Consider the following 25,972-nt stretch of genomic DNA (forward strand, 5'->3'; position numbering starts at 1 on the left):
CAGGAACTGTGCCTGTGGTCTTCCATTTCCTCACAGTGGACACTGACAGCTTAAATCTCTGCAATAGCTTTTTGTAGCCTTCCCCTTAACCATAATGTTGAACAATCTTTTGTTTTCAGGTTGAGAGTTGTTTTGAGGCCCCCATGTTGCCACTCTTCAGAGGAGAGTCAAAGAGAACAACTTGCAATTGGCCACCTTAAATACCTTTTCTCATGATTGGATGCATCTGTCTATGAAGTTCAAGGCTTAATGGGCTTACCAAACCAATTGTGTGTTCTAATTAATCAGTGCTAGGTAGTTACAGGTAATAAAATTAACAAAATAACAAGGGTGCCCAAATTTATGCACCTGTCTAATTTCCTTTTGATGCATATTGCACATTTTCCGTTAATCCAAAAAAAAATAAAAAAAATAAAATAAAAAAAAATATATATATTTTTAAATTTACTTTAATGCAGCAAACAAAAAATGACTGCTCACCGGCTGATAAACAGAACTTCCTACTTCTTTATTGGTGGATAGGGAGATGCCTCACAAAGCATAAAAAAAATGTTTTAGTGCTGTTTTTACATTTACAGCATTAAGTTTCAGGGCTTTAAAATATTTAAAATACAACACAAATAATATATATATTAAGTTATAATATTACCTAGCTCATTTACATTGTATAACAAGGTTAATTTTACACAGATTTTATTTTTACAACTGTCCCATCAGGAACAGTACCCCGGCGAAAAAACATACGTATGTATATATATATATATATATAAAAAATAAATAAATGTAATAAATAAATGTGCTTGTCCTGTGTTACTTGTTCTCATGTGACCAAGGCCTCTAAGAGGGGCCGAAACGTTGTCTGTTTATAAGTAAATGGTGATATTGATATTCTCTGGTACTAGCTGTCATTGCTGTGGATTAAATTGGATTAACACCGGATCCTGTCTCTCAGCGCTGATTACTATTTGGATCTTCTTTGGCCGTGCACAGAGTGGTTGTGGGTGAGTGCGGATCATGTATGTATGTATGTATGTATGTATGTATGAATCACAGATAGTAAAGATAAGCGCACTATTGCCGTAATCAGATAATCCTCTGAATGGGTAAATCCAATAACAAACTCCAGGCAAGCTCCATGCAGGATAAGGTAAAAACATAAAATTTTATTTCAGTAAAAGCGAATGCCAGCTGCATCCACACATCAGAGCCAGCAGAAACAACAGTCAGGTGTAAGGGACGGTCTCCACGCAGACGCGTTTCGTGCCCATGCGCACTTGTTCATATATACACACACACATACATAATACTGAACAGCCAACTAGTTCATGCACTCAATTTATTTATGTTACAGTGAAGGTAAACTTTGATGGATGACAGCCCGTTTATTAAAAATGCTATTAAAAACAGGGGCCCTTTCATTAATCAAAATTTAAAAAGCAGCCGTTTTGATTAAAAGTGTACCTTTGTTCTTTTCACAGCCAGATCAGCTTCCCCCACATGGAGATCCTCTCTTCACAAGTCATCAATGACTAATCCGGCTTTCCCCACAAGGGAGTCATTGCCTGAGGCCATGCCTTGATTGGAGGAAGCCGGATTAGTCATTGCCGACGTGTGAAGAGAGGATCTCCGGTTGGGGGAAGCTACTCTGGCTGTGAAAAGAACAAAGGTAAGTTTGTTAACAAAACAGCTGCTTTCTAAACTTTGATGAATGAAAGTGCCCCTGTTTTTAATAGTATTTTTAAAAAACGGGATTTCATTGATCAAAGTTGACCTTCACTTTAAAAAGTTACTCCTAGAAAGCAGGGATCTATTATACAGTGTATGTAAAATAAAACCAAATAAGAGCCACATTTATTTTCAAACTAACTGTAGAGCTATGGTCCACAACCCCACCCCCCCCACTAAATATAAAATTAATAAAAACAATGAATAATTTAATTTCATCTAGGAGACAGATTATGTTAGGCGTATAAGCCCGTCCCCCAAATAATGCTGAACTATGTATTATGTCCCATTAGGGGAAGAAAAGCAAAAAAAAAAAGCAAGCTATGATTTGCCATTTCTGAGCATCCAATGTTCAATTTTATGTTCCTATTGCGTATAGAGGCTGAAATTTGTGACTACAGTAGCATTCTGCCATACAATTTAAAAATAAATGCAGTCCCTTCTGGTGCGTGGAAAAATATGGATGTATCAAAATGAATTATAGAAAAATCAACAAAACAATGAATGTGCAAGGCAATACGTTTTTAAACGTATGCTCTACAGGTGGATGAGTGCGTTTGTATTTAAAAGTGAATGCCAACTTTCACGAATGAAAGCCCTTTTTTTTTTTTTTAAACACTATTAAAAACAGGGGCACTTTCATTTATGAAAGTTTACATTGCAGCTGTTTTTTAAAAAATAATTACCTTTTCTTCCTTGCAAGCGTGGAACACCGGAGCAGCGATTCCCCCCGCCTCAGGTCGTCTTTTTTGTCAGAAATGACGAATCCGGCTTCCTCCAATTATGGCACAGCCTCAGGCAATGTTTGCTAGAGGGTGCAGGGGAAGTCAATGGAGGAAGCCAGATTTGTCATTTCTGACGTAAGAAGAGACAACCTGGGGGCGGGGGAAATCGTTGCTCCAGTGTTCCACGCTTGCAAGGAAGAAAAAGGTAAGTATTTTTTTTTTAAAAAAACACAAAAAAAACCCAAACTGCTGCAATGTAAGCTTTCATGAATGAAAATGCCCGTTTTTAATAGTATTTTTAAAAAACAGGGCTTTCATTCGTGAAAATTTACTTTCACTTTAATGTTCCTTTAAATAAACAGTTTCAGTAATCACTTACTAAAAAAAAAAAAAAAAAAAAAAAAAAAAAGGGTGCTTAACTCACCCTGTGCCGCAATAGATTGCTAAACTAAGTGCTTCCGGCCGCCCACGGCACAGCATTTTTGTCCAATGGAGGCGACGTTTCCTCCTCTAAACCAATAGCCGGGCATGTCAACTGACATCCTAGCACCGCTATTTGTTTAGAGGTGGAGACTTCACCTCACTGGTAAAGAGTGCTGCGCCGTGAGCGGCTGGAGGCACTGATTTTAGCAATCTACTTGTGGCACAGATAGGTTGAGTTTTTTTTAGTAATAGATCACTGAAACTATGGTTTATTTTTTAGTGATAGTAAATCCTAGCATTTTTTTTTAAAAAAAATGCTTGGCTTTACCACTACTGGTTACAAAAAATAAAAATAAATGTAAACGGAATTCCGTGAGAACCTTCATAAAAATCTTAGAAATCTAAAATGTGTGATAAAAAAGGTGTGTAACACAAAAAGCTGAAAACGTGTATTTCTCACCTTTGGGTCTGAACCAAAATTAATACACCATTTAAAGGGCCATAATACCCAAATGTTTAAACACTTGAAAGTGATGCAGCATAGCTGTAAAAAGCTGATTAGAAAATATCACCTGAACATCTCTATGTAAAAAAGAAAGATATTTTACCTCAAAAGTTCCTCAGTAGCCACCTCCCATTGTAAAGGATTTCTAAGCAGCATTTTAGTGTGTCTGTCCTGGGACATCTGAAGGGACTAGCATCGTGCACTCTCATATTATTCCACCAATCAGGTAAAGGAAGCTTACTATGAAATCTCATGAGAGTTAAGTGAAATCTCATGAGATCACAGTAAGAGTTCATGACCTCAGCACTGCTGATGGGCTGCTGTTCATTTCTTAATTTTTTTACCTGCAGCTGGGAGCAGCTGAGTATAACTTATTACACAGAACTTACTCTGCTGAGCTGAGGAGATCGTTAGGTAAAATATCTTCCTTTTTTACATAGAGATGCTCAGGTGATATTTTCCTGTCAGCTTTTTACAGTTATACTGCATCAGTTTCAAGTGATTTAGCATATGAGTATTATGTCCCTTTAAGTGTCAAACTTTTGTAATAAATGGCTCATACCGCCTAAAGTTTTGTTTTGTACACCACTATATTTTAAAATGTAATTCTCCCACATATGGTGTTACTTTTAGATGGAAAAATAAAATAACAGAGACTGAAAACACCAAACTACTTAAGTAAAATTTCTAAATAGTTTGAGACTTAAACCTCCACTGACATAACAAAGGAAACACCCTGGCCAGAATAGGTGCCAAATGCACTAAAAACTAAGCTTATTGAAATAGAAAGCCACAGTTTCCTATGAAGGTTCTGGATCTCTTCACTTTCATGTGTAAAATGAAGGTTCAAGTATAAAACCCGATGAGCTTATAAATAAAAGTAGTTTAAAGTTTTTAGCCTTTGTTCATATATAGATGACATATTAAAGGGACAGTCTAGACCAAAATAAACTTTCATGATTTAGATAGGGCATGTAATTTTAAACAATTTTGCAATTTACTTTTATCACCAATTTTGCTTTGTTCTCTTGGTATTCTTAGTTGAAAGCTTAACCTAGGAGGTTCATATGCTAATTTCTTAAGACCTTGAAGGCCACCTCTTTTCAGAATGCATTTTAACAGTTTTTCACCACTAGAGGGTGTTAGTTCACGTGTTTCATATAGATAACACTGTGCTCAAGCACATGAAGTTACCTGGGAGCCAGTACTGATTGGCTAAACTGCAAGTCTGTCAAAAGAACTGAAATAAAGGGGCAGTTTGCAGAGGCTTAGATACAAGGTAATCACAGAGGTAAAAAGTATATAAATATAACTGTGTTGGTTATGCAAAACTGGAGAATGGGCAATAAACAATAAAAATTCTGGTGTAGACTGTCCCTTTAAGAGCACATACATTAAAGGCATTATAACCTATTGACATTTAGAAGTAACATAAGAATCTCACAAACAACCTTTTCAAAAACATCTGTAAACAGTAGAATTTATAAGGCAAATATTAGGTTTAACGACTGATAATTACCTTATCATGAAGTAGGCATATTATTTTGCTATCTGAGTCAGCAGCGTCTTCAGTTCAGTCTCTTCGTGCTTTAGCACGCTGAGTATGATTCATTATAGAAATGTTATCATTTGGTCTAAGCACAATAGTCAATTTTAATATAAAAACTGTGCCTACAATAAAATGTATCATCAAATGCAATGTATAAGCCTATACAAGCTCATTTCTCGTTTTTATTGGAAAAGTGTACCATTAGGCCTTCATAAAACCACCTGCATTCAGTGTCATAGAATGGCAAGCAAAATCAATTTGCAGGTACAGCAAGTTTGGATATAGAAGTCAGAAATGACAATCACTTTACAGTAATGTATGTCATTTGCAAAGTAGAATAAAAATTTCATATTTCTATGCAATTACAAAGATTTTATTCAGTGCTAAAACTCGGTGACCAGTGTAAATTTGAAGCATGTAAACATTTAAACCAGATATGTCCAAACTAGATAATAAATCCAAGGTTTGAGGAAAAAGTGAGCTCCAAGCCAATATACTTAAAAAATTAAAGTCTTTATTGGATCATGTACATACATGTAAAAACATATAAGGATAAAAACGGTCAGCACATAGAAATGTGCAAAAAACAGGTAGTTGAACAGGTGCAGACAGCAAACGTTTCGTGCAAATGTGCACTTGGTCACATTGGCTTGGAGCGCAATTTTTCCTCAAACCTTGGATTTCTTATCTACATTTTTGTGCGTTTGCAGATGCACTGGGAAGAGCAGCAGCTGCCAATACATATTTTTTACTTTGGGATATGTTTCCCTTACCCTCTCTCCTTTTGTGCCTATAGAAGATTATCTCCAAATCTAGCTAAAGGATCCCAGAAGTGCTCAGCTGTGCAGGTCTGTACGAATATGTCCAAACTAGACACAGGACCAAAAATACAGACCAGGAGTTCCCCCCACCCCCACTTTCCCAATATGTACATCTGTGCCTAAAACATGGACATATTTTGTGTTGCCTTTGATAGGACAACTTAAAAGGACACAGTACATAGATTTTGAATGTCTCACTAATAAATTACATTTTAAAAAACTACAATTCCCATGTTGAAGAGTTCAACTTTTTCTAGTTAGACATGAAGATTGTTCCTGTCCAGTAATTAATACAATAGAAGTCTCTGTCTGAATAATTAATAGCTTTTTCCTGTATAAAAAGAAAGAAAAGAGAAAATTGGACTAGTAAACTTTCCCCTCAAGCATGTAAACTACTGTGAAAGCTTTCCAGCCCTGAATAAAAACCAAATTTTGCGGGCCAAGAAAATTAATACATTAATAAAGTGAATAAATAAAATAACCTAGTTGGGCCACACATTAGAAAAGTTTGGACAACTCTGATTTAAAAGGGACACATGCAAAATGTCATATTACAGCAACTTTGAAAAGATGATACATTTGTCATTAAAAAAATGTAAGGGTAGCAGAAACAAATACCACTCAGGAGTACAAAATGGTAAAAGGTTGCATACCTTTAAGTAGACTTATTTATTTTAATTTATTTAATGGAAAAGGGAAGGCTTTATGCAGCAAAGTCACAAGTCAAGTTTTATTTATTTTATATTAATATAGTACTTACCATACAATAAATAAAAATAAACAAAATACTTAGCATAAGTTACCGATACACTACAAAGTATTAATTACCTCTTTGCTTCTGCTTCGACTTCTGTGTTTTCTTGAGTCATCTGTGAGAAAACCACAAAATAACAGTCAGGTAAATTGGAAAATTACTTGAGAAAAAAAAAAAAAAAGCATGCAAAAAGATAAAAATGTGACCTAACAAATCTCACAAGAGAAGATGAATAAGATCCAACTTACGTTTCCTCTCCTTCGAACGAGATCGAGATCTGGAATAATGTTTTAATGTCTTAGGAGATTTTGCAGGATCACAATGCTCCATTCGCTTTCCTACATCAGGTGACAAATTGTCTGGGGAGCCTCCATCCCTTTCTGTATCACTGGACTAATTAAGAAAAAAAGAAATGTGTTACATTTTACAACAGTGTGTACAATAATCAGTTGCTATGTGAAAAAAATAATAAAAAAACAAAAACAAAAAAAACTGGCAAATATCTAGAGCGGTTCTGAAAGGGACATGAAAGCTAAAATAATTATTTTGTGATTCAGATAGGTCAAGCAATTTTAAACAACTTTCTAGTTTACTGCTATTATCTACTACATGCTCTTGGTATCCTTAGTTGAACAAGCGGAAATGCACTGCTGCAAGCTAGCTGAACACATAGGGTGAACCAATGACAAGAGGCACATATGTGCCGCTACCAGCATTGGTGCCCCAGCGTCTACCAATGTATACTTTGCAACAAAAGATACCAAAAGAATGACACATTACATAAAAAATACATTTGAAAATAGCTTAAAATGTTGTCCTGTCTGAAATATGAAAGACATAATTTCCATGTGCCTTAAAAAAAAAAAAAAAGAAGTTTAAATAGAAAAATTCGGCAGCTCTAAATAGCAGCAAAAAAATATTGTCCCCAAAACTCTTGTTAAAATACCTTTGAATATAAAAACCCTCACAAACATTACATTTTTTCTGGTAATAAACGTTAGAACTATGAGTGACTACAGCAGAGGCAAACAGAATAAGACACAGCGAAGTAAAAGTTACTACAGAGCTTAAAGTGATGGTAAATTTTATCAGTTTAGGTACACAAACTAGTTTGTCTGTCACTTTGTCACTTTGTAAGCTTAGTGGCTAAGTTTTCAAAGCTTGTAAATTATTGACAATAATAAATCGCAATGTTTAAAACTTTTTCCCTTACTACTCCTCGCTCCTCCCATCTGACACTTCCTGCTCCGATATCTACTTACACTACAGAGTGGTCCCACCCGCTCCTACGTCACAGCTATCCGTTCGCTCCCGAGAAAAATGTTTTTGCGCATGCGTGGAAATAATAGAAGTTTTACAATTACTTACTTATAATGCGATACTTACTTATAATGGGCAGTATCAAAAGTAAAGTGAAGCGCTTGTCGGTATCTTTTACAAGATGCCGATGAAATAGTAAGCGATTCCTACCTGTAATTAGCACGCCTGCGTTACACGGGCACGCGCACCATTTACAATGCGAATAAAATGAATGAGAAATGAAATAGCGCATGTGCAGTTGCTTGAAGGGGCGGATAACGCAGAGTGACGGCCGCCTAACGGCCTAAATTTCAATCGGTTTAGTCAAAAATGTGATCGAAAAGGTAGGAAAAAAAAAAAAAAAAATGTAACGGGTTGAGAATATGAGGTTTAGAAATTGCCTTTATAAAGATTATAACTTGATTGAAACCCACATTTATTAAAAAAGATAAATGAAACATTGATTTTTTATCAATTAATGCAATACTTAATAGCGATTAACGGAACTTTACCATCGCTTTAAACAAGACTGCAGTGAAGTTGGTTTCATATTGGAGACCCGACAGACATTCGGCTCTTCAAATAGCAATAACTTTTGAAAGAATCATGTCACTACTAAAATGATTGTATATTCTTGATCATGGGTGGATAGGAAACCTTGCACACCCTTTAATTTTTCAAAATTTCATTTTCAAAATTTACATTTTTCTCGAAATGTAAAAATTGCAATAACTCTAGAAATAATCATGTCACTACTAAAATTACTGCATATTCTTGATCGTGGGGGGTGGTGGTGAACATTGCACACCTTTCAGTTTGTCAAAATTAAATTTAAAAAATTTGAAATTTATGTTTTGCTTGAAATTTCAACATTTTAATAAATCTTGAAATAATCATGTCACTACTATAATGATTGTATATTCTTGATCGTGGGGGTACGCTGCACACCCTTAAGGTTTTTAAAATTAAAAAAAATAAAAATTTTTTTTTTTTTAAATTTCAATAACTTCAGAAATAATAATGGGTTATAATCTATTGAAGGTATTTGCTAGTTTTATCATGGGGATGAAGAAAATATTTTCATTTGACTCAAGGTGTTTTACTCATCCTATGGTCTTCCAACCTGCAAGCTATGCTAAAGTGCCTTAAAGCTGCAATGAAAACTGAATAGAGGAGCACAGACGGGTGTTTTATGCAAGTGAATACATTTATATACACAGTGGCGCCGTGTGAAAAAATATACACATAAAGTGGAGGGGATAAACACCCCGGGGTTAAGATACAGAGTAATGTCTTACTTCTCAGCTTGTGAGACAATCTGTATCTTAACCCCGGGGTGTTTATCCCCTCCACTTTATGTGTATATTTTTTTTCACTCATTTAGCGCTACGGTGCCACTGTGTAAATAAGTGTATTCACTTGCATAAAACACCCGTCTGTGCTCCTCTATTCAGTTTTCATTGTTGCTACATTGTGGCCCTTTGAGTGAGCACAGGTAGGGTGTGCAAGTCTGACCGCAGGAAAAACACACTGCAAAGGTCGGAAGCATGAGGGAAGAAAACCGGCTCTGCCGCCATTGGAGGCGGTCCTAAAGACACAGCCTGGACCGTTAAGCAGGACAGTGTGGCATTGGATTCACAGAGGAGGAGCGGTTCACACAACAGCCACTACGGGTGAATGCCTTAAAGGGACAGTATACACTCATTTTCATATAACTGCATGTAATAGCCACAACTATAAAGAATAAGATGCACAGATACTGATATAAAAATCCAGTATAAAACTGTTTAAAAACTTACTTAGAAGCTCTCAGTTTACCTCTGTTGAAAAGATAGCTGGAAAGCCCACTGCAAGTGGGAAATAAGACCCTCCCCCTTCTTTTGCATATGAAAAGACCATTTACACAAACAGGAGCAAGCTGGAGAAGGTAGCTGACAGTATTCACATAAAACTTTGGGGCTTGGTTAGGAGTCTGAAAATCAGAGCAATGTTATTTAAAAAATAAGCAAAACTATACATTTAAAAAAAAAAAAAAACTAAAAACTTTATGGGCTATATAAATAGATCATCTACAAAACATTTATGCAAAGAAAATATGAGTGTATAATGTCCCTTTAAGAGTCCGGAGGGAATGGCAGGTATGTGCCTTGTAATACACTGTGTCCTGGGGAGTTACATCAAATCATACCTTCAGGGCCACAGTTTGTGAAAGCCAAGTGTTTCTATTGCATCCCAGCAGAGATAGGGGAATTCTCCAAGGGGTGGTCGTCTTCTGCTCTGTTAAATGAATTAACGCTACATATGGTTTGTTGAGACTGTTGTGTCCATTCATATATATGTGTGTATATGCATTTGTGACTACCCACCCACCAGCATTTCCCCACCTTTGCCTTAAAGCTGATCAAGACCCAGGTCAGGAACGAATGTGGGGAATGCAGGCTAACCCTGCAATACATTCCATAAAAGGTTGAGATACTAAATAATTTATCATTTGTTAATGTTGCTATTCCTCCTCACAACACATAAAATACTTTTTGGCACTGAGGATACCAAGTGATCAAGCTTTTCTGTTATTTTGTCCCATGTCTCCTGCAAACACGTTTTGAGGTGTGCAACAGTACTGGGTCAACGTTGTCACATTTTCCGTTTTAAAATTCTTCACACATTTGCTATTGTGGACAGGTCAGGACTGCAGACAGGCCAGTCCACTACCCGTACCCTCTTCTTGCGTAGCCATTCATTTGTAATATGTGCCTAATGTGGTTTTGCATTGTCTGGTTGAAAAATGCATGGACTTACTTTGAAAAGTTGTTGTCTTGAAGACAGCATATGTTGCTCTAAAATCTCAATGTACTTTTCTATATTGACTTTAAATTACCTTTGCCAAGGGCACTGACACAACCCCATACCATGTCAGACCCTGGCTTTTGGACTTGTGGCAGATAACAGTCTGGATGGTCCATCTTTGGTCCGGAGCACACAACATCCATTACCTCCAAAGAAAATCGGGAATATTGATTAATCTGACCACAAAACATATTTCCATTTTGTGACGGTCCATCCCAGATGCCTCAGAGGACAGAGAAGTTGATGTCTCTTCTGGACATGTTTGACATAAGGCTTATTCTTTGCGCACTATAATTTTAAGTAGATTTGTGTATGCAACTCCACATTGTAGTGCTTGACAAAGGTTTGCCAATGTAATGCCTTGCCCATGTAGTTACGTAGGCTATTGATGAATGACGATTGTTGATGCAGTGCCATCTGAGAGCTTGGAGACAGGGCCGTTTCTAGGGGTGGGCAGAATAGGGAGCAGTGGGGAACACTTTAAAAATATATATATTTTTTTTTATTGTCTTAAAGTTGCAGTGCTTGCTTGATAAACTACTGGTATAGCAAATTTTAATACATACATACACACAGGTGGCCCTCGGTTTACAACGGTTCAATTTGCACCATTTCAGAACAACAACCTTTTTTTTATCAGTCATGTGACTGCTATTGAGAAGCAGTGCATTGATTCACATAGCCAGTAGGTGGAGCTGTCCGCTTGTGTTGCAGCAAAGATATGCAAGCCAAGCAAGCTGAAATAATCAGTTTAACCAGACCTGAGCTATCGAGCAGCTTGCAAAGGAACAAGATATTCCCGTCTATAAATCAGTCCAGATTTGAATGATCAAGACCCAGGTCAGGAACGAATGTGGGGAATGCAGGCTAACCCTGCAATACATTCCATAAAAGGTTGAGATTCTGTTTGCAGAAAAATGCAAGTAAAGTCTGTGTTGTGATTATTTTATTAGGTTTATAATGCTGTTTATCAAATGTTTTTTTTATATTTAAAGATTTTTATTGAGGGAATAACAAAATTACAACAAAATACAGTTTGCTCTATTTAACACAAGAGGCGCATTGAGTAGTAAAACAGATACAATACATAAACAAATACATAGGACCCCCTTAAAGGTCAGATATACATGACTTATGCGACATGCAAAAGAAGATTGAAGAGCAAACCCAATACACCCTCTTTTTTTCTCCTAAATAGCTGAGGTCACTGTAGAACCCCAATGAGAATAAGTTACCAGTTGGAGAATTTTTGTGCAGTATAAGCCTCCTTTGGGCTTACACTCATCTTACTCCATCACATATCTTCTAGGGCCATGAGTAGGCCCAGTAAGCTGAGACTAAGGTTGAAGGAGATCATGGAAATAGAATAGAAAAAGAAAAACATGACATTATTAGAGCATATCAGTAATCGCCACTATGCTAAAGAAAAACAAGAATGCAGGGATTACCTTCCAAAAAGAAAGAAAACTGAGTGCTAATATGCATAGGAACATAGCTGAACACATTATTGTGATTGCTACAGTAGTAAGGAGTTATTAAATTAATCTTCGAGTATAAATCTTGGTAAGTTGGGTAGAAACTCGCGAGATAAATATATGGACTTACTTGTGACCCTTGAACCACAACTGCACATTTCAAATGCATACACATATAGTAGATTTATAATGAGCTAACAGTTACATCATGTCTACAGAAAATAACAAACTGGAAACAGTGGAACACACAAGAACAGTCATGCAAATCCTCTCAGTATTAAGATCCAGAGAGCCTATTTTATAGTCGCCCAGGTACAATCTACAAACAAAGGCTCCCCGAACAGGGCAGAGACTTCATAACTCTGCCAAAAGGGGAGTATGGAGGATAAACTAATTATCCCTAACCACACAAGAGGGAGGGGGGGGGGAAGCGGAGCTAGGGCCAGGAGTTCTTAAAATTTACAGAAAAAAGGCTCCCAGAGTGTTGGGCTCAGTATCTCTCAAATATTATAGCATAGTTCCCTGAATTAACTTATACACTGCTCATATGTGGGTCTTCAGAGTTTGTAAATTGTCAGAGCCAGAAAAGGTAATGAATATTCAGTCAAATCAGCATTACACGGCACAGATCCACACAGCACAAACATGAGAGAAATGACCTATACACACAAATAGTAACAACAAAAGAAAAAAAACAAAAAACAGGTAGTTTCTTAAGACATCAGATATAAGAGAAATTGCAATAATTTAGGAGCATGTATCCCCTTGCCTAAGTTCTAAAGAGTGTTGCGCTCCCGCTGTAGGCTGCGCTGGGCCTCAGACTATAGCGGTAGGATGTGGTGGAATAGCATACATTATAACTTGCCAGAGAAATGACATGTACAGTCCCATTCCCAGCTCCAAGAAACCCCAAAAATATGTAAAGTAATCTATGAAAGACTCTCATTATTGGTTGAGTAATGAAACAACTCAGACACATAGTGTGAGTGAGGATAGACTAAAACAAAATTCTTTCATACGTGAGTTGATGGATAAGAGGTAAAGGGAAATTATGATAGGAGCATCAGAGCCATACACATACGGGGCAGAAAGGATCTAACCCCTAAAATCACAGTATTGTCAGTTTAGAATGTCACCAAAGTTATATGATAGAGGTATCTTTCACACAGTCTTTAGTGCCACACAGGAACTCCCTGATAGAGTCTCAGGCAACAATGCCATCATAAAATAGGAGAGCAGAAGAGTACAAAGTCACTATATACACCATACAGGGACATAGCAATTTACTAGGGTGTCTGTACCCAGCCTCATGAAGAACAGAAGGAGTCAGCCTACTCCTGTTTTCTTGTAAGAGTAGTTCTGCTGAGCTAAAGCCCCACCATAGTCCCCAGGGTCCCGAAGAGCCTGCACATACAGTGATATAGAGGCCCCAATGGGCTGCATACCATCAGGACTGTCATCTCCCTTGTAAACCTGAGTCCTAGGCAACGAGTATAAGTTATGGCGCTCCATAATAGCAGGCTCAGCAATAATGACCAACACTGTTGCCGACTGAAAAACGGATTGAGGGTGGTCAGATTTTGCAGTCCCTAAGAGGGTCAGACCTCTACTCACTGCTGGCGTCTGACTGGGGAGACACGGCAAGTCCACAAGTTGTTTAACAGGGCCGTCCTCCTCTGCTGTTGCTGCCCTAGCAGTATGGCCGTGAGTATGGACCGACTGTATTGTCACTAATAGGCGGTCAAATCTAGATAGGATTGCAGCCTCAAACTCCTCCAGCAAGGCTTGTACTGCGTGGATTGAAACCTCCATCTTGAAAACTGAAGGGTACTGCCTGGTGCATGGGAGTGCGCAGCGCGGTGCTGCGTGGGTCCTAGCGGCTCTCAAAAAGTCGGTCTGATGTCCGGTCCGGTGTTCAGATCTTAACTGATGACGGTCTCCACGGCACTCGAGGTTCTGGGCTGATACCGCTGGCTACTCAGTGGTGGGGGATCCTTTACTGTAAGGAGTCGCATCCGCTCCGGGGATTCTGGCCTGAACTCCCAGACCTCTCGACCTCCACAGATCTCACACTTTGCGGGCTCACCAATGAAGATCTAGCTGATCCCTCAGCTGAGGGTGATCTGGGGTTATTTTATTTGTAAAAATATTAGTTTTTAATTCTTTAATTTGCACTATCGGCAGGAGCTATGATCAACCACGTCTGCTCTCTAGGCTAGCTGGCTCCGCCCCCCTTATCAAATGTTTTTGTTCTTTTAATTTAGTTTAATTATATATTCTGTGTTGTGTGATTATTTTATTAGGTTTTTAATGCTGTCTAGCATTTAAAGTCTTCATTTCAAAGCTTTAAAAATAATGTATTAGGTGTTACTTATGCCAATTTTGAGAGGGGCCTGGAACCTAACTCCCTCACTTCCCATTGACTTGCACTATAAACTGGTTTTTGATTTACAACCATTCCTTCTGGAACCTAACCCTGGCGTAAACTGAGGGAGGGATGTGTGTATGTGTGTATGTGTATATATATATATATATATATATATATATATATATATATATATATATATATATATATATATATATATATATATATATATATATATATATATATATATATATATATATATATATATATATATATATATATATTTTTTTTTTTTTTTTTTAAAGAAAGCCGTTATGTTAATTGGCTGCATTGGATGTCAATCATACTAATGGAGCAACAAGATCACAAAGGTGGCGTGTTAAGACTGGATAACTACTTAGAGCTAGAACAAAGTAAAAAGGAGAGGAATCACCCTGAGGAAAGCAGTCTCCTATCTCACTGATCTGTGTCACTTAAAGGGACACTCAGGTTAAATCAAATGTTCATGATTCAGATACATCATGTAATTTTAAACAACTTTCCAATTTACTTCCATTAAAAAAAAAAAATGTGCAGTCTTTTATATTTACAATTTTTGAGTCACCAGATCCTACTGAGCATGTGCAAGAATTCACAGACTATAGGTATATGCATTTGTGATTGCCATCACATGGTACAAGGGGAGTGGAAATATACATAAAACTTTGAAATTTGTTATAACAAAATCTACTACTCATTTGAAGTTTAGACTAAGTGCTATTGCATTGTCTTGTTATCTTGCATTTGTTGATTATGCAAATCTAATGTGTTGACTGGTCCTTTAAGAGATGTTTTATGAATATGACAAATTATTCATGGTCTTTATATAATATGTACATATTTTTTTTATTTTACTGAGCCAATTAAAAAAACTTATTATGTTAACCTGATAATTTGCTTTTCTTCAGATGGAAAGAGTCCACAGCTCCCCGCCCGTGTTTTTTTATGTGGAGCAGCTGTATTTTTTGTTCTTCTGGCATCTTTTTTCACCCTGATATTTCTCCTACTGTTACTTGTTCCCTCAACAGAATGACTGGGGATGGGGGGAGGTATTTAAAGTGAAGGTAAAGTTTTCTCTTTCTGTAAACATTATTTAATCTATCACCTTGCAAAATCCACAGTCGCTAACTTTTTTTTTTTTTTTTTACCTAACATTCCGTTAAAAAATATATTTTGTTCTACCCTACCGTTCTGTTCCAAGCTCCGCCCACCATCCATTTTCTCTCTTTAGCTTATAACGTATAGAGCGTTCCCACCCACTCTATACGTGCCTACAATGCTCGTGCCCGGCTTCGAAAAATACTGCGCATACGCAAAACATCCACAATTTGACAATGCGCATGCGTTAATGCCCTTTTGCTTTACACATAGCAAGCGCCATTGATCTCGGCAACGCGCTTGGTTTTCCAGGGAGAGGAAGTAACTCAACGCATGCGCAGAGCTTTAAAGATAGCAGTGACGTCAAATGACGGCCGCCTAACAGCCAGGAACTCAACGTGACCAAAAAGCAGAAAAAAACAAAACAAAAAAACGGGTTGAATCTAACGCTTGTAAGATTGCTGCTAATAAATTAAAAAACTAATAGAGATACATTTTAAGATATTCATGAATGAAAGTACCATTGATTTGTGCTGTATTGCAGATAAGTGCACAGTAATACAGCAAAGTTTACCTTCACTTTAAAGTGTCAGTAAACTTTAAAAATAATGTTATATAATTCTGCACATAGTGCAGAATTATATAACATTATATTAGCCAAACATTATTAAAACATAATTTCCCCTATTAATTTTTTTAAAAAAGCGTTGTTTCACAGACCCGCTCTCTGCTGAGCGGGTCTGTTATATTTACTCAGCGCATCGGGCCAGCTGTAGAGTCACAGCCTGGCCCGACCGCGCCATAAGACTAAGTGCAGCTCGCTCCCGTCACAGAGCGGGTCTGTGAAACAGCGCTTTTTTTAAAAAAATGAATAGGGGAAATTATGTTTCAATAATGTTTGGCTAATATAATGTTATATAATTCTGCACTATGTGCAGAATTATATAACATTATTTTTAAGGTTTACTGTCCCTTTAAGCCTTTGGATGGGGTGTCTTTGCCTCCTCCTGGTGGCCAGGTTCTGAATTCCCAAGAGTAATGAATGCAGCTGTGGACTCTAAAACACCTTGAGTCAAATGAAAATATTTTCTTCATCCACATGATAAAACTAGCAAATGCCTTCAACAGATAGATTGTAACCCATTATTATTTCTGGAGTTATTGAAAAAAAATTTTTAAAAAAATATTTTTTGTTGTTGAAATTTTAAAAACCTAAAGGGTGTGCAGAGTTCCCCACCCCCACGATCAAGATTATACAATCATAGTAGTGACATGATTATTTCAAGATTAAAATTTTGAAATTTCAAGCAAAATATAAATTTCAAATTTTGAAAATGAAATTTTTAAAAAAATAAAGGGTGTGTAACGTTCCCCATCCCACCACGATCAAGAATATACAATCATTTTAGTAGTGACATGATTTCAAGAGTTATTGCAGTTTTTAAATTTAGAGAAAAATGTAAATTTCAACTTTTGAAAATGAAATTTTGAAAAAATAAAGGGTGTGCAACATTCCCCATGATCAAGAATATACAATCATTATAGTGGTGACATGATTCTTTCAAAAGTTATTGCTATTTGAAGAGCAGAATGTCTGTCGAATCTCCAATATGAAACCAACTTCACCGCAGTTAAACAAGGAGTGTTGTTGCCATAGACAGCATTAGTTACTGCATACTGTAAATCTAAAGTATCACAGAAAAATAATAGTAATGGGGAAAATTAGAAACATTTTTTAAAAGCAAGCCATATTTTGTGCATTTCCGTTAATAATATCTTGGAGTATAATTTACCATATTTCTATTTGATTATTTAGGCTTTTATTGTCTTTTATAATCCCGAGTATTTTGTACAGTATATAAAGGCCTACGCATACTATATGTGAATATGTACAGTACGTACTGTAAACGCGAAGGCTGGAGCACTACAGTACAAGAAGTAAGGTTATGGCGCAGCCGCCATCTTCCCTCATCTAACAACAGCTTCAGCTAGTCGCACATCAATCAGTATTCAGTCGAACACCTACCTCCATTTATCAGCGAAATATTTCCCACGACTACGCGATTTCGTATGATATCCCGTTAATATTCACCTCAACAGGGAGATAAAAATAATAATGAAAGAACGAACCCAGGACAGGCGGGACTCTTGCCCACCCAGGCGCTCAGGAAACACAAAGGAAATGATCACCAAGTGAAGCATGCCGGGAAGCCTCAGTGACGTCACACGCTAACAAGTCCTCAGACGTCACTTGAGTTAACTCCGGACCCGCCAATTTCAATCCGGGAAAAGAACGTAGTGTCGGTAAATGTTTTTTTATTTGTTGTGTTAACGAGGTTTCTAGGGTTGTGCTTATTACTTATTAGCGTGAACGAAGCAGTTACTGCTGGCCACGGTGTAGACTAGGAGTGTGCTTAGGAAGTGTGGTGCTTTGACACTTCTGTCGTTGACATGATTGGGTTAGGTAGCAGCTGATGCTGTGGTGCCTACATTCTGGATATCTCAGGTAGCCTTAGCTACGTAATCCTCATCAAGCTTCTTCCTTGTTATGTTTTTGGGCGGTGTCATCCCTTCATACTTTCCAAAGTGACTACTTCACTAAACGAATACATTTGCCTGTATTGTACCGTATACTGGATGACAGCAGGTTGAACAGCGTGTGTGTGTGTATATATATATATATATATATATATATATACACAATTTCACTCTAATTGCTAGTCAGAGGTTTAAATATTTATTTACTTATTGATGTTAAGTTCAAATAAACTTGTTTTCCAGCATATTGTGCAGTTTAAAAGACCTTTACCGAAATTGGGATATAATAGATTTTTTTGTTGTAACATGTTTTGTTATAACAGCATGATACATAACATGTGAGATGGAAATTCAGCAACATTTCAACACCTTCAAACAACTATTTATAATTTTACAGCTAGGTGTTACCCAATATGAGATAATGGAAAGTTAAGGTGAATTTTTTTTTCCGGTAATTTTTCATGTAATGTTTTGAAAATGAGGATAAAATAGGCATGGTGTGTAAAAAAATTATATTTATATAAAAAAAAAATCAGATTTAAATGAGCAGGAATGAAATATGGTGGATAAAAATAAATAAAAAAACACAACATTTTTAAAATATATATATATATATATATATATATATATATATATATATATATATATATATATATATATATATATATAAAATGCAACAAGTCCAGCACTCGCTATACCATTGGGCTTACGGGGTGCTTCCCATACAATTATCACATTCAAAGGGACATACTAAACTGCATATTGGGATGATGGGATGATTGGCTGCAATGCTAAACACTATCACTAGATGTCATTATACTTTTTACACACATTCATGGTAATGACTCTGCTGTAACTCAAAATATGTTGTTCTTTTCTGCACTGCTTGATACTAAGTTGCAAACAGTAGTTGCAAATGTTTAACTATTCACTTGCTGACATATATACAGTTGTATAATGGAATCACATTAAATAATATAATAGAAAAATACTTTTGTGGGACTACATTACTAATTTAATATAGTACATGTATGTGCAAAGCAACACATTTAACCTGTTTTGATAGGAACCTGTGAATAGATGTTTTAAACATGGGGATTATGGGTTACACATGCCAAGGAAAATTGTAATTTCTGATAAGAATATGGTTATAACTATTTTTCTACATGGGGATTATGGGTGAAATATCATGGTTACACATGCAGAAGAACACATTTGACCTGTTTCTGATAGGAATATGGATATAATTATTTTTATACATGGGGATTATGGGTGAAATATCATGGTTACACATGCAGAAGAACACATTTGACCTGTTTCTGATAGGAAAATGGTTATAATTATTTTTATACATGGGGATTATGGGTGAAATATCATGGTTACACATGCAGAAGAACACATTTGACCTGTTTCTGATAGGAATATGGTTCTAATTATTTTTATACATGGGGATTATGGGTGGAATATCATGGTTACACATGCAGAAGAACACATTTGACCTGTTTCTGATAGGAATATGGTTCTAATTATTTTTATACATGGGGATTATGGGTGAAATACCATAGTTACACATGCAGAAGAACACATTTGACCTGTTTCTGATAGGAATTTGGTTATAACTATTTTTCTACATGGGGATTATGGGTGAAATATCATGGTTACACATGCAGAGGAACACATTTGACCTGTTTCTGATAGGAATATGGTTCTAATTATTTGTATACATGGGGATTATGGGTGAAATATCATGGTTACACATGCAGAAGAACACATTTGACCTGTTTCTGATAGGAAAATGGTTATAATTATTTTTATACATGGGGATTATGGGTGAAATATCATGGTTACACATGCAGAAGAACACATTTGACCTGTTTCTGATAGGAAAATGGTTATAATTATTTTTATATATGGGGATTATGGGTGAAATATCATGGTTACACTTGAAGAGGAACACATTTGACCTGTTTCTGATAGGAATATGGTTCTAATTATTTTTATACATGGGGATTATGGGTGAAATATCATGGTTACACATGCAGAAGAACACATTTGACCTGTTTCTGATAGGAATATGGTTCTAATTATTTTTATACATGGGGATTATGGGTGAAATACCATAGTTACACATGCAGAAGAACACATTTGACCTGTTTCTGATAGGAATTTGGTTATAACTATTTTTCTACATGGGGATTATGGGTGAAATATCATGGTTACACATGCAGAGGAACACATTTGACCTGTTTCTGATAGGAATATGGTTCTAATTATTTGTATACATGGGGATTATGGGTGAAATATCATGGTTACACATGCAGAAGAACACATTTGACCTGTTTCTGATAGGAATATGGTTCTAATTATTTTTATATATGGGGATTATGGGTGAAATATCATGGTTACACATGCAGAGGAACACATTTGACCTGTTTCTGATAGTAATATGGTTATAATTATTTTTATATATGGGTATTATGGGTGAAATATCATGGTTAAACATGCAGAACAACACATTTGACCTGTTTCTGATAGGAATTTGGTTATAATTATTGTTATACATGGGGATTATGGGTGAAATATCATGCTAACACATGCAGAAGAACACATTTGACCTCTTTCTGATAGGAATATAGTTCTAATTATTTTTATATATGGGGATTATGGGTGAAATATCACGGTTACACATGCAGAAGAACACATTTGACCTGTTTCTGATAGGAATTTGGTTATTATTATTGTTATACATGGGGATTATGGGTGAAATATAATGGTTAGACATGCAGAGGAACACATTTGACCTGTTTCTGATAGGAATATGGTTCTAATTATTTTTCTACATGGGGATTATGGGTGAAATATCATGGTTACACATGCAGAAGAACACATTTGACCTGTTTCTGATAGGAATATGGTTCTAATTATTTGTATACATGGGGATTATGGGGGAAATATCATGGTTACACATGCAGAGGAACAGATTTGACCTGTTTCTGATAGGAATATGGTTCTAATTATTTGTATACATGGGGATTATGGGGGAAATATCATGGTTACACATGCAGAAGAACACATTTGACCTGTTTCTGATAGGAAAATGGTTATAATTATTTTTATACATGGGGATTATGGGTGAAATATCATGGTTACACATGCAGAAGAACACATTTGACCTGTTTCTGATAAGAATATGGATATAATTATTTTTATACATGGGGATTATGGGTGAAATATCATGGTTACACATTCAGAAGAACACATTTGACCTGTTTCTGATAGGAATATGGTTCTAATTATTTGTATACATGGGGATTATGGGTGAAATTTCATGGTTACACATGTAGAAAAACACATTGACCTGTTTCTGATAGGAATATGGTTCTAATTATTTTTATATATGGGTATTATGGGTGATATATCATAGTTACACATGCAGAAGAACACATTTGACCTGTTTCTGATAGGAATTTGGTTATAATTATTGTTATACATGGGGATTATGGGTGAAATATCATGGTTACACATGCAGAAGAACACATTTGACCTGTTTCTCATAGGAAAATGGTTATAATTATTTTTATACATGGGGATTATGGGTGAAATATCATGGTTACACATGCAGAAGAACACATTTGACCTGTTTCTGATAGGAAAATGGTTATAATTATTTTTATACATGGGGATTATGGGTGAAATATCATGGTTACACATGCAGAAGAACACATTTGACCTGTTTCTGATAGGAAAATGGTTATAATTATTTTTATACATGGGGATTATGGGTGAAATATCATGGTTACACATTCAGAAGAACACATTTGACCTGTTTCTGATAGGAATATGGTTCTAATTATTTTTATACATGGGGATTATGGGTGAAATTTCATGGTTACACATGTAGAAGAACACATTGACCTGTTTCTGATAGGAATATGGTTCTAATTATTTTTATATATGGGTATTATGGGTGATATATCATAGTTACACATGCAGAAGAACAGATTTGACCTGTTTCTGATAGGAATTTGGTTATAATTATTGTTATACATGGGGATTATGGGTGAAATATCATGCTAACACATGCAGAAGAATACATTTGACCTGTTTCTGATAGGAATATGGTTCTAATTATTTTTCTACATGGGGATTATGGGTGAAATATCATGGTTACACTTGCAGAGGAACACATTTGACCTGTTTCTGATAGGAATATGGTTATAATTATTTTTATATATGGGGATAATGGGTGAAATATCATGGATACACATGCAGAGGAACACATTTGACCTGTTTCTGATAGGAAAATGGTTATAATTATTTTTCTACATGGGGATTATAGGTGAAATATCATGGTTACACTTGCAGAGGAACACATTTGACCTGTTTCTGATAGGAATATGGTTACAATTATTTTTATACATGGGGATTATGGGTGAAATATCATGGTTACACTTGCAGAGGAAGACATTTGACCTGTTTCTGATAGGAATATGGTTATAATTCATTTTCTACATGGGGATTATGGGTGAAATATCATGTTTACACATGCCAACGAACATATTTGACCATTTTCTGATATGAATATGGGTATAATTATTTTTTATACATGGGGTGTATGGGTTTGATATAAAATGGTTACACATGGAAAGAAACAAATTTGACTTGTTACTACTAAGAATATGGGTATATATATTTTTATACATGTGGATTATGGTCTCCCAAATTCGAGTTTCCCGCGGCGGTACCTAGAAATAAAAAAACACCAATAGTGCAGACGGTTTTCTTAATTTTCTATCAATTGCAAACGTACTCACCAGTCGACGCGTTTCGGTCTATGCTAGGTACCGTCGCGGGAAACTCGAATTTGGGAGACCCGAGACGTCTAGACTTTACTTTCCGGTTCCTGCAGCACTTACAGGACCACTACAGGAACACTTTTTTAGGTTGTAAGGAACATTTACACGTTGGATTGTACTGTTCATCAATATTTTTGCTTCCACAGTGGCCACTGTTTTTTTCACCTGATTTTGATAATCTGCACAGCACAGATTGGATTTTATATATTTTTTCTGACATTTCACGCTACACTCTTCATTACATCACAGGAATTTTAAATTTATGCTTTGTTTTTAGATTGTTTTTTGAAACACTGTTCACTTCTTTTTATGACACAGGCACTTGAAGTTTTATGTTTGAATGTCTGATTTTTTGTTTTTTAAGGATACTTAATATCAATTCATGATATCGCTTTGAACACTCTGTTAACTAACACGGGGTTATTGGACCCAGCACACAATCATCGTATCACTTAATGTATTTGTAGTTTTCTAACAGCTGCAGACGGCATTGATTGACCCTATTTGGGCCGCAGAGTTATCTATTCTAGCAGGCATTTGTTAAGTAAACGGAATATAATTCTAAGGACAAAGAATATCATGGTTACCCATGCCAAGAAACATTTTTGACCTGTTTCTGATAGGAATATGGGTAAAATTATTTTTATGTAAGGGTTTATGGGCGGAATATCATGGTTACACATGCCAAGGAACATATTTGACTTGTTACTACTAAGAATATGGGTATAATTATTTTTATATATGAGGATTATGGGTGGAATATCATGGTTACACTTTCCAAGTTACATATTTGACTGGTTTCTGATAGGAGTATGGGTATAATTATGTTTTTGTACATGGGGATTATGGGTGGAATATCATGGTTACACATGCCAAGGAACACGTTTGACCAGTTTCTGATAGGAATATGGGTATAATTATTTTTCTATGTGGGGATTATGGGTAAAATATCATGGTTACACATGCCAAGGAACATATTTGACCTGTGTCTGATAGGAATATTGGCATAAATGTTTTTATATAAAGGGATTATGGGCAGAATATCATGGTTACAAATGCCAAGGAACATATTTGACCTTTTACTGATATGAAACATGGGTATAAATATTGTTTACATTGGGATTATTGGTGTAATATCATGGTTACACATGGGAAGGAACATTTTTCACTTGTTGCTGCTAAAAATATGGGTATACATATATTTATATATTGGGATTATGGGTGGAATATTATAGTTACACATGCCAAGGAATATATTTGACTGGTTTGTGATAGGAATAGGGGCATAATTATTTTTCTGCATGGGGATTATGGGTGGAATATCACGGTTACACATGAAGATGAACACATTTGACCTGTTTCTGATAGGAATATGGTTAGAATTATTTTTATACATTGGGATTATTGGTGTAATATCATGGTTACACATGCCAAGGAACATTTTTCACTTGTTGCTGCTAAGAATGTGGGTATACATATTTTTATAAATGGGGATTATGGGTGGAATATTATAGTTACACATGCCAAGGAATATATTTGACTGGTTTGTGATAGGAATAGGGGTATAATTATTTTTCTGCATGGGGATTATGGGTGGAATATCATTGTTACACATACCAAGGAACAAATATGACCTGTTTTTGATACGAATATGGTTGCAATTATTATTCCTCCACATTGTTTCCATTCTGTCAGTAATGGAGGACATGTATCCTTTGTAAAATTTGCAGATTCCTTATCACTTTTAAACTATGATGTTTTACTCTTTCCAACTAACAGTGACCTAACTTTATATGGAAGAGGTTTGCACTGGTTTTTGGCTGTAATGTAGCAGACCTAAAATCTAAAACAGTGACAATAATGGACTCACTAAGCAATAAATATAACACATACTGTGCTATTGTCCAAAAAATGCTCTATTGCATTCACACTCTCTGTCCCTCAGTTGAGTTTCTTGAAGCAGACTGGACCTGGATTGCCCGAAACAAAGTAATTCTTATAACTGGAGTGCATGTCCTCCTATATTCGTACATTATATGTAGTGGTCTCAAAATATGTGAGGAATTTTGACAGCAATAAAGTTAGACAGTGGATGCACAGCAAAATTCTGCAAAGTTGTTTACTCATACCTGACCATTAAACAAACCACAAAGCACACATTTGTAGCAGGAAAAATTGAGAAATACAGCCCACCAATGGTCAAAATAGCATAACAGGACACACAGGAGGACGAGTACTTTCCCCTCATGTTACTGCAAATCAGAAGGCTGGACATTTTGTTCGTCTTGTTACTGCTTTGGTGATGCTGACCATGATGAAAAACAGATCCTATGGGTCTGCAGCGGTCTAAAGACCGCTGCTCCATAACCTGTCCGCCTGCTCTGAGGCGGCGGACAGAAATCAACCCAATTGAATACGATCGGGTTGATTGACACCCCCTGCTAGCGAATCTGCAGGGGGCAGTATTGTACCAGCAGTTCACAAGACCTGCTGGTGCAATGATAAATGCTGTCGGCATTTATCGATGTGTGGCGGACATGGTACGCTATAGTGGATCATGTCCGTCCGCACAATGATAAATTGACCCCTAAGTGTTGTGTGTCGAAACTGGTATCACCAGAAGTGTGGAGGACAGAAGGGTAGACCAACAACATATTTAATTTGTTTACAGTGCAAAAGAAAATAGCACCAAATTTTAGTATTACTATTTAGTAGAATGTTAAATTGTCCTTTAAAATTGTTTTGGTACATAGCTATTCAAAACAATAAACATGTAAATAAAAAAGTACAAAATAGTTCTGATAAACTGCTCTTAATGTGAATTTAAATTGCCTGGGATAAACTGGATGTTTATTGACATTGAATTTCATTAATGGGGACACAAAGTAAAACACTCTTCCTGTCCAGTTATTTAATAATAGTTTACATGTGTAAATTACCCCTCATGATCTCC

At 36.1% G+C, this 25,972-nt stretch overlaps 2 protein-coding genes across 4 annotated transcripts in view; one reads left to right on the forward strand and one right to left on the reverse strand.

The window, feature by feature from the left end:
• Positions 1–17,813, reverse strand: part of RSRC2 (arginine and serine rich coiled-coil 2) — a 62,485-nt gene extending 44,672 nt beyond the window's left edge. For 2 of the 3 annotated variants that reach the window (XM_053701766.1, XM_053701765.1), the window contains exons 1-3: positions 17,652–17,813; positions 6,751–6,895; positions 6,577–6,617 (exon numbers count right to left, since the gene is read on the reverse strand). In XM_053701766.1, the coding sequence (XP_053557741.1) occupies positions 6,577–6,617; positions 6,751–6,895; positions 17,652–17,657 (192 nt within the window). In that variant the 5' untranslated portion in view covers positions 17,658–17,813. Of the gene's footprint in view, positions 1–4,897; positions 4,921–6,576; positions 6,618–6,750; positions 6,896–17,651 lie in introns of those variants that run through there. The other variant, XM_053701767.1, reaches the window with a different exon arrangement.
• A 51-nt stretch (positions 17,814–17,864) lies between these two features.
• KNTC1 (kinetochore associated 1) overlaps positions 17,865–25,972 on the forward strand; it is a 1,377,837-nt gene continuing 1,369,729 nt past the window's right edge. Inside the window, exon 1 of the mRNA XM_053701768.1 lies at positions 17,865–17,929. The gene's annotated coding sequence lies outside the window, so the exon portion shown is untranslated. The remainder of the gene's footprint in view (positions 17,930–25,972) is intronic.

Source organism: Bombina bombina, chromosome 2 (genome assembly GCF_027579735.1).
Source record: "Bombina bombina isolate aBomBom1 chromosome 2, aBomBom1.pri, whole genome shotgun sequence".
In the NCBI taxonomy this organism is placed as follows: domain Eukaryota; kingdom Metazoa; phylum Chordata; class Amphibia; order Anura; family Bombinatoridae; genus Bombina; species Bombina bombina.